The sequence below is a fragment of the Rhamphochromis longiceps genome, linkage group LG15, assembly GCF_057381845.1.
Source record: "Rhamphochromis longiceps isolate RC_006_pf linkage group LG15, R_longiceps_female_GT1.1, whole genome shotgun sequence".
In the NCBI taxonomy this organism is placed as follows: Eukaryota; Metazoa; Chordata; class Actinopteri; order Cichliformes; family Cichlidae; genus Rhamphochromis; species Rhamphochromis longiceps.
In genome coordinates, this window is record NC_140571.1 from 7,111,325 (window position 1) to 7,122,126 (window position 10,802).

Sequence of the window (10,802 nt, forward strand, 5' to 3'; positions counted from 1 at the left end):
TAATTTTATCATATGTTGTACCAACAACATCAGTGCCATGGTCATTCCTCACTTTTTTAAACCCCGAAAAGCTCTCACCCTCTAAAATTCAACTCCAACAGTCTGTTTAGGGGCTCATTTTCATCTGGGTTTGATATCATGCATTCTGCAGAGGTGGATATAGGCACGTTCTTGCTCTATCAGCATAAGGGCTTATCATTTACCAGCTCAAGGTCTCATCAGTTATCACCACTGTGGTGCTTTTATCACTCCCCTCACAAATAAAGGTGAGCCATGTAGTGAAAACCACTACACTGTTTTTGATAATTAGCTCTTAACCATCTTTTCCACTCTGACTGGAACGAGCACCTACCAGAGTATTATTTTTGTCTCATGGAGTGGCCTTTGTTGTTGTTGCAAGGTTTTTCTTTTGCGTATTTGCAGGATAGATCCTAGTTTATATGGTAATTTCCCTAGACTCAAACTGTGGATTGCAGTTTCATCAAAATCCTCGGCTGCTCTTAGGCAGCGAAGCCAATAGGAGATCACAAGACGAGTCCAGGCTCAGACAACCGTGCATCAATCTCACTGTCTCGGTTTGTTGTGGGGAAGGCGCCGAGCGAACGCAGGAAAGAGGTCCACCAGTGTAACAAACAGCGAGGAAAAGTAATGGTGATTCCACTGATGTGCAGCGGGCAGGTTATCAATAACAGTTTTTATTAGAAAAGAGCCAGAGCAAATTAGAGAGAGAGAGAGAGAGAGAGAGAGAGAGAGAGAGAGAGAGAGATGGGTGAGAGGCTAGTAGATGAAGAGAAAGAAAAAGAGAGAGGAGTGGCTAAAAAGAGAAACAGAGAGTGATGGATGAAACATAGGACTAAACAAAGAAGAAAGGCAATAAAGGACCATTCTGTAGTTTTATATCTCCCCTGTGGAAGCCATAACACGGGTCATAAATCATCAAAAAACCCTCCACACACACACACATACACCTGCCCACCCAAGATAATTGCTGGAAACACAAACACACATAAACATACACACGAGAGCTGAAGCATGAGTACACACAAACTCATACGCAGAAACATCCAGACAGTAGTTGTGCTTGTACACATATGGACACACAAACGTACTTTACAGTATATGCACACATACTGACACAAACGTCATCAATATGCTATCATTGTTCTCCAGCTGTTGTCCCTTCAGTTTGGTGTTTATTGGCTCTGGCCAAAGGGACCAATAAAAAAGCATCAGCTGTACCATCCCAAAGGAAAAACACACAAACACACACCTACACACACACACACGCACAACAGTCACCCCTCCAGCCTTCTGTAGAAATGTCTTTCTTTTTACAAAGAAAAAAATGACTTTTGTGGTTTTATGATAGAAAAAAATATACAGAGCTGAAACTCTTGGAGTGAATTTATTACACATTTTATTTAGTCCTCATCTTTTTGTCTCACGCTAATTAGGGGTGGAAATTGATAAGAATTTAGCAATTCTGATTCCATTATCAATAACACTTATCTATTTGATTCCTTATCCATTCTCATTGATTTTCAGTGGGTTCTCATTGGCTCTGCCATTGCTAAGCAGCATATCAAAGACATTACATTCATGCAAATTGATTGCAGTGCTATGTGGTCAAATGTTTGTGCATGCTGGAGGTATTGCAGTACGATACTTAATAACTCCTAGAAGAAAATAATTTGTTACATTGCTTTTTACTCTGTAAAATGACCTGAAACACATTGTCTCAAAGTCTCTTTAGGCTACAGCCCCATACATCAACACAAACCCCTGTCCTAATGAGAACACACATACGATCTTTCTCTTAGTATTTGGTTATGAACACAAAACTGACAGCGCTAAGCAAAGATGAAAACCAGCACAAAGACATTTTGAGAAGTCTGACTGCTCATCAGGTTGCTACGTGTTGAAGTTCAGGGTCTGACAGCTGAGCTGGGGTTAGTATTCACTTATCAGCTTTAACATCATTCTGGGTTCTTGGCTAGCTTAATGTTAGCATGTTCTCTGCACAGGTGCTTGCAAAGAGGCAAAGTTGTGTTAGCAGTGTAATGCATCTTCTTTCTGTTCTCGATGCAGTTTGCACTTCATTTGCTCCGGCTCTTTTTATCATGCTCTCATACGTTTCTGTAATAGAAATAAAAGTAGTGTCCATATCCACGCTGCAGACTTTGACGCTAATTTGCTCCTCTGACACGCAAACTGAAATCAGCCGACTGTAGAACGAGTACAAGTGGAACCAATAAGTGGAATCGAGGCAAGCAGACTAACAATTGGGAACCAGTTGTTTACAAGAACCAGTTCTTGGTTCCCATTCCTAACGCAGCTGACCTCTATTGCATTGTGGCATAGTTTTGAATGATAGGCTGTATCGCCAAGAATCATCTGATTTCAAAGTGCTTTATTTTGACAGCATTCACTTGTAATATTTAAAACACGTTCTGTTAGAAAGAGGGGATTCAATTTTTACGTGGTTGCTGGTAGGTAGCATAAGACCAGCAGTGACTGCTGTGAGTACAGTGCGCTGTATTGCCAAAAGTATTTGGGTTGAGGTCAGGACTCTGTGCAGGCCAGTCAAGTTCTTCCACTCCAAACTGGCTCATCCATGTCTTTATGGACCTTGCTTTGCACTTGTGAGCAACTATGTTGGAACAGGAAGGGGTTGTCCCCAAACTGCTCCCACAAAGTTGGGAGAATGAAATTGTCCAAGAGTCTTGGGATGCTGAAGCATTAAGAGTTTCTTTCACTGGAACTAAGGGGCCGAACCTGACTCATGAACAACAAACACCATTATCACCGCTCCATTCAATTTTACACTTGCCACAATGCAGTCAGACAAGCACTGTTGTCCTGGCAACTGCCAAACCCAGACTCATCATGGGATTGCCAGACAGAGAAGTGTGAGTCGAGACTCCAGAGAACACATCTCTAATGCTCTAGAGTCCAGTGGTGGCATACTTTAAACCACTACATCCGACGCTTTGTAATATTTGTTATCCTTAGAATGAGAAATTACAAGTCTTGAGCCATCCACCATTTCTTTATGTTTTGCTAGAAAAATAGGGAAAACTTGGAGTGATTTACTGAATTGTGTGCAAACATACATGAGTTTGTACAATTCTAGCAACCTTGGTATAACCTTATTTTTAAACATTGCCTGATTTCGCTCAGGCAATCTTTCTTGTATTATTTTTTTTAAATTAGTCTTCAGGAATAACTCTTGAAGGCGTGGTTCACCATCATGTATCGTCACTGCACAGCAGCAAGATCCTGAGTTTGAATTCGTCAGCTGTCTAGGGCTGTTCTGTGTGGAGTTTGCATGTTCCCCACGAGTTGGTCCTAGCACACCAGCTTCCTCTCATAGCTCCACATGCAGAGGGTTAGATTCATTGGTCATTCTAAATTGACAGGGTACACATGTCAGTGTGAATGGATGTCTGTCTCTCTGTGTTAGCCCTGCAATAGATTGGCGACCTGTAACGCCCTAAAAGTGGAAGAAGATGGATGGATTGAAAACACTGCACAGTGTGCTAAAATATGATATGTTTTCAGCTAAAGACTAGAAACTGAAGAAATGGGAACAAATAATGTGTTTTGGTAACAAAGTGCCTCAAGATGCATTTTAAAATGGTTTCTTAGCTAAGTTGTCTGTTATGTGTAGATACACCACTGGTTTATCACTTGAGTGAGGGGAGGTTTTTTTGTACTTGAATGTTTCAAGGGTCAGTGTTAAAGGGCCTAACAGAAGAAAAACACTTCTCTGAAAATGGTCAGGTAAAAGAAATGGGCTGATACGAAATAGTGAAAAAGCAGCCACTGCCCAAAGAAAAACTTTTTTCAGAAAAATCTGGAGAGCTGTTGCTCAAGAGCGCTCTAAAAAAAAAAAAAAAAGACAAGAACAGATGGCTCAAGACTTTTTCAAAGTACAGGTTACACGGCTACCAAATCTTAGTCTTACTCTTACAGTTAGACATCACTGCATTAAAGATGATGTAATATGATTGCATTAATGTCAGATGATTGTTTTGGCAACAAAAAGGGGGTGTGGGGTATCACAGAGCCAGTGTACCCTTGAGATTGTCAGGCTCTCTCTCGAGTGTTATCTTTCACAAAACACATGGGACAAGTGCTCATGATGTTCTCATCCAGCAACATTATCATGAGTAAATGACTAAGTCAGGGAGCGTACTGAACACAATGTACTGCTTAGCATTTCAGCATAAACCTCTTAACCTTCAGTGTTCTCATTTTTACGGAAGATTTGACCGTGTCACATACACTTTATGTTTTCATGTCTTATCGCACCTTAAAAATAACTACTTACCAGTTAGAATAGAAATAAAATCATTGGCATTGTTTTGGGTTTTCTTCATCTTGTCTTTTTTTCCCCCCACAGGTCAAAATAAGCCCAGAAGCGACTCCAAGAGTGCTGCCTTACCAACGATTCCTGCTTAAAATCCTGTTTTTATTACTCCCAACTGTCTTTTAATAAACAACAGAGACACAGACAAGTAGACAGGGAACAGATGACTCTCTGCGATTCAGCTCACAAATCTCCCCAAACACTTGGTCAGATGGCTTCCCACTAGCCTGTCTTTCAGTGGAGTTCCTGATGAAACATTGGCCTCATGTGGCTCAGCATGGTAACTGCAGGACATTTTTCATTCCTTCCTCAGACCCGGTCAGTAGCCAGTGACTTGCTTCTCCCTTGTGCTGCTGGGCGTCTGCTTTACGAGGGAAACCGAAGGGATGCAAAGAGGCCACGCTCGACGGTCGACGGTCACGTGTTCCTGCGAGCTTCCAATGAGAACTCGTTCAATTTTCTGCTGTCAAAAGAAAAAAAAAACATGTTTCAGGAGCGCTGGTTAAGTGTGTTGGTATCTAACAGCTCTTGCGCCTCACCAAAGAGTTTAAAAACCATCCCCGTGCACACAACAGAGCCTGTTTAACCTTCTCTGGAACTTTTTGCTCTTTGTGCCTGACTGATTAACACTTGGAAAAGTCCAGCGAAGAATCTCCGAACATGACTACCGATTAAGGAATGTTAAACACCTTTCAAAGTTTTTTTTATTTTGTTTTAGTTAGTTATTTATTTATTTTCGGTGAATTTCAGGATCTGGTTTTCTAACGGTGATGGCCAAGACGGCAGGAGGACACATTTTACTCTGGCAAAAAAATGTTGAATGTTATCCAACAGCGTTGATTTTACCGTCCTCTCATCTGTGCATGCGTACAGGAAGCAGACGCATTCACAGACAGGCGTTGAGTAATGTACATGTGAACGCATGCATGCACACAAACACACACACACACACACACACAAACTTAGGACAAATCTTAGCACTTCACTTTTTTTTTTTTTTTACTGCTAATGTGAATCTTAATGTTTACAATTGAGAGACTGAACACTTGACTGACGCAGCAGGTAGAGATGACCCACACTTCTTAGCTGCAGCATCCCAAAGGTCGGGGTGTTTTCAGCCATACAAGGAAAAAAAAACAGCTGTGTCTCTTGCTGTATAAATATTTCGTCTTCCACCCAAGACACATACAGAGATGGCAACAAAGACAGAAAATGTCACAGGAGAGCGACAGGTTCCCATCCGTCTCAGTCCTTGTGTAGACTACCCCATATCTGTCACCGAACAATCGATTCTCTTTTTCTTAATTAGACTCTTTTGTTTTTTTAAAGAAAGAATGGCAAATCACCCTTTTTTCCAATATCCAGCTCTTTTTAATAATAATTCAAAAGCAGCCAAAATCTTCTGCAGGCAACACTTTATATAAATGACAATCACAGTCAGAGCAGCCTGTCGTGTCGTGAATTGGCATTTTTCTGTCAGTTCAGGGAGCTGGATGTTAGAGAAGGAAACCTTCCCGAAAGATGGTGGTCACCGTCACTGGAGAACAGGGAAGCCTTTAAATGATATTCTTTGATGCATTATTTGATGTTTCGCCTTTGTGGTGAATGATAAAAGATTGAAAGGAACAAATGGGGAAAGCAAGGTTTGCCGTATCCTTGCACACCCTCGCCAGCAGCCTGATGAGGACAAAAAAAACAGAGAAAGACATTTAGCAGTTCTCCTCTTTCACTTCATTGCTCCACTTTTAGCCGCACACTGGGACCAATAATAGTAGGTCTCAAGTTTACTTTGCAGGGTTTCCATGAAAGAAAACTGATAAAAGAAATCACAAATTAAAATTATATTGGCATTCCAGATAGCCAGCAGGTTTTTTTATTTTATGTTTTATTTTTATTCAACTGACTCCTCCTGGAAATGTGACTGATGTTGCATTTGTATTGTAATCACTGGACCAAATGTTTTGAGGCCTTCTTCTTTTACTGAGAAACTCTTTTTTATTTTCTGGTGGGAAAAACACTGGCTTCTCACGAAAGAAGGATGGACAAGGTCAGACTGTTTTCCTCAACAAAATTCGTCTCAAAATCCACCTTAAGCACCCCCTCGGCCAGTATCTTCAGCAGTATATCCGTTTTGTAATGAAACTCCAGGCGTTTCAAATCGCTGCCCTGTGGGGCTCCGCCGACGGTCGCTCCGGAGGACAGAAACAGCATTTTGTGTGTTTGCATGAGGTGTTTCCCAAACTGTTGCATATTTAATCTCATGCTGCGTGTGACTAACTAGCTACTTAAAAATGGGAACTGTTTGGTTTGTCGAATGCTCCTCAAAAGCTCCTCCAAGAGTCCTAAATGTGAACTTTGTGGGGTTTTTTCTATAAATAACACAGTCTGAAATGTCTGCTGAGTAAAGGGAGAAAAATAGCTACTACGATGTAAAACTATGAAATGTAACTTTGACCTTCTAGACGTTTTTTATTCACATGTGGCTGTGTTTACTGTTTTTTCTAGTTGACTAATACTGTATGATGTTGTGTATAAGTGGGACTACTATGTTTTACTTCTTCTAACTGTATAGTATATTTGAAATCAGAGCGGGAAAGAGAGGACAAGGCGGAGGGAGAGTATTAGTTGCACTATAGGCTGTAATTGTTTAATTAACTGGTCTGTTAGGCCTTAAAATTCACTTTCAATTCAACACATAATTAAATTAACTAATATTCATTTGTATTTGAACTGTCAACCAAACACATGCACATGTGGCTTTCTGACAGCTTGGTTTGTTTTGCACAGTTCAAATCGGGAAACTGTGAAAATGTTCCATTATTGTGAAGCTTAATTGAAAGAGCTGGTCAGTCGCAGCATTATGAAATGACTTTATTTGAACTGAAAGTGGATTTTATTTGTTAATAAATTTGTCTTTGACCACGCTGTGTAATCAGTGATCTAGAAAGTCCTAATTTGGTACATTTAACAAGCGAGAAAGGATTTCAGAAATATAATGTGACGTGTGTGTGTGTGTGTGTGTGTGTGTGTGTGTGTGTGTGTGTGTGTGTGTGTGTGTGTGTGTGTGTGTGTGTGTGTGAGACCACATGTGGGACTGTGTACTGCAGTGCATTGTTTTCTATGTCATGGTGAACTATGCAGACTTGAACCCCGAACCTAACAAAAAGACAATTAAAAAAACACACGCTCTGCTCTAAAGCGAGGTGCCACTTTAAGCTGAAGGAAGAGCTTGTTAAAGGTGAAAAAACAGCAATAACAACAGTAATAATACATTTTTAAAGTAAAAAGGAAGACAGCAGCTACACTGTTTGTTATTTATCTTGAGAGCTGGTTGAGCCCATTTAGACTTTGGAACAGTCAATAGAGCTTTTGTGTGATAAAAGGAAAAAAGAATTTGTAGAAGAATTGAGCCAAGCCATTATTGTGTTGATCAGTGTAAATAAACATTCAATCAAGCCAGTGTAAAACTCTTGACACTGCAATAAAAAAGCTCCAAGATACTCTGTGTGGTATGAGATACCAGTTAGCTGAGTTCTCTTAGATAATTGATTTAGGTGGAAATTTGCGCTTTAATTTAAAAAAGCATACATTCTGGAGGGAAATTGGTTTGTTGAAACAGATAATCTTCTGTTAGACGAGTGTTTGAAAATGCACTAAGACATGATCATCTTATATTTAGCAACTATTTTCACAGTACAATGTTACGGAAATGTGCCACTTACTGAAAGTGGGAGCAGAGACGTCCAGTCTTTTCTCTGTGGCTCTGGGTTGATTTGTTGAAGTTCACCACTGACTAGAATGTACCATGTATGTATGTTAGCGCCTTCTCTTCATATGATGGGTTTCCCACAGGTGACTGACTGTACATAAACTAGACAGCTGGGATTAAAGTAGAGTGTGGAGAAGGAACGTCTGTACTGTGTCCTCTATTCTTTGATTCCTTTTAGACATTAGCTCAGATTATTCATCCCAGCTATATTATGCATGTAAATTAGTTTAGCATTTACAGACCGGGCTATTTCTGTGGACTTCAGGGTTTCTTATCAAGTATACGCTCACACTTTGCTGGGACTGGGTTGGACCCAATTTAGCCCTTGGCACTGCCTTCGTTTGTTGTAGCACAGCTTCAACAAGGTGCTAGAAAGTTTTGCTTCATATTGACATGCAAGCATCACACAGTTGCTCCAGATTTATCAGCTGCACATCCAGGATGTCAACCTCCCGTTCCACCACATCCCAAAGGTGCTCTATTGGATTGAGATCTGGTGACTGTGGAGGCCATTGGAGTACACATCGTCATGTTCAAGAAACCAGTTTGAGATTAGCTGAACTTTGTGACATGGTGTGTTATCCTGCTGGAAGCAGCCATGAGAAGATGGGTGCACTATAGTCATAAAGGTACAGACATGGTCAGCAACAGTGCTTGGGTAGGCCGTGGCCTTTAAATGATGCTCAGTTGGTACTAAGTATGTTGGAAAATATCCTTCACAACATTACGCCACCAACAACAATCTGAACCATTAACACAAGGTAGGGTGGATTTATTATTTATTAATAGACAAATGACATTTGTCTATTGTATGAATTTGAACTGTAGTATTAGTATTCTATTCATAACCTGCCCAGTTTAGTCTTCTGCTGCTTCAAGGTTCAGTGTGTTGCTCATTCAGAGATGCTCTTCTGCTTACCCCGATTATAATGATTGATAATTAGGTTATTTTTGCCTTCATGTGAGCTCATAGCAGTCTGTCCATTCTCCTAAGACCTTTGGCATCAAGAAGACATTTTCACCCAGAGACCTTTTGCTTACTTGATAGTTTATCTTTTTCCAACCATTATCTGTAAACCCTAGCAATGCTTATGTTGGAAAACTGCAGCTGATCAGCAGATTCTGAAATATTCAGTGCACCCTGTCATCAACAACTACGCCTGTTTAACTCCCACATGCAGTCAAAACTGGGAAGCTGTTGTTCCTGTTCCAAAAAACTACAACAGTCATTTCAACATATCAATGTTAAAGGAAGGAATGACACATCTACCCACTTATATGGGAAAACATTCCCGGAGTGAGCAAGGCCAGTTAATTGTAAGGCTGAAGAAATGCTGAAGAATGCAAGTAGTTGAACTATTTTATACCCTGCACACTAGTTACTTTTTGACCTGTTTTGTGTAAAACAGCACCTTCCTGATTGGGTTTGAGGCCTTATGTAATAAACGTGCACTTGTAAAGATTTTTTTTCCTCTCTGAACATTGTTGGCATTCTCCATTAAAACCAATTGGGCACAACCAGAACAAGAAAACTAATTAGTGTGTGGCCCCAGCCCTGTGGCATTAATGAGAAGTTGTAACAAAGCTAACAACCCATTTTACAGGTACCCTACTTAGATTCATTTGAAAGTTCTACTGCAGTAAGAAAATACAGACATTATCTGTATTTTTTTGTATTACAAAAACACATTATTATGAATTAAGATACACAAACCTTGGTCAGAAGGACTGTTAATATTTTTACATTACCAGAATGATGATTATATGCTTCAATGGTTTGGATTGTTCAGTAGTTATTGTAAAAATACAGACTAATGGCTTTTTACATTTATGAACATTTATGAAAAGCTGAAATGTGGCAGGAAAAAATAAATTAAATTATGGTCCAATTCTCTGTCGTAATGGGACAAAATGGAAAATTGTTCAGACAATAAATGCTCACGATTTTTAATGTTTTAATATTGTATTTGCTAAATGTGATCATAGCTCAGATTTTTTACAAGCAAAACTTATTAAACTGAACATTTTCTTTAGATTTACAAACAATAGTTATAAAAGAAGGCTGTAATTTTATATTAATTTAATGCTGAAATGTCAAAGAAATGTGATGGATTTTTTTCATTTAATTATTTTAACTGCACATTATAAGATCCAGCTGCAGAGCTGCAGTCGTTACAAGGACAGGTTGAAGAACCTACGAGGGCAGGGATGTCACTTGTTTTATACTATGTGCCGCATAAGAGGGCCGCTTTAATCTTAAGTGAAACTGAATGATAAATGTGTAAAATTACAAAAAAGGTTATGGCAGTTCATTGCACAGGTTGTCCTGTAATGATAAAAGATAAAGTTTCTGTTAAACTGTAGACTCGCTGTAGTAATGGAAACACATGAACTTTACTGTCTTGAAATTGTTTATCTGTTAGTTAAGTACTTTGGTGTAGTATGAATGTCAATGGGCGAGTCTTTATCAGGAAAAGCTGTAAAACCTATGAAATACAGTTAAAAGTTCAAAATCTGTGCACTCCTTCACATTTGCTAAAACTGTACAGTAGGCTGGATTGGGAGAAAAACTGATTTTTTTCTGTCTTTTCTTTTTACAGTAAAAATAATTTATTTCAACTAGTGAAAAAAAGAGGAACTTTCTGTCATTTAAATGTTTAT

At 39.4% G+C, this 10,802-nt stretch overlaps 1 protein-coding gene across 1 annotated transcript in view; it reads left to right on the forward strand.

Moving 5' to 3' along the window:
• nkain2 (sodium/potassium transporting ATPase interacting 2) overlaps nt 1-9,664 on the forward strand; it is a 112,367-nt gene extending 102,703 nt beyond the window's left edge. Inside the window, exon 7 of the mRNA XM_085382701.1 lies at nt 4,406-9,664. Coding sequence (XP_085238827.1) covers nt 4,406-4,415 — 10 coding nt within the window. The 3' untranslated portion in view covers nt 4,416-9,664. The remainder of the gene's footprint in view (nt 1-4,405) is intronic.
• The last annotated feature ends 1,138 nt before the right edge of the window (nt 9,665-10,802 follow it).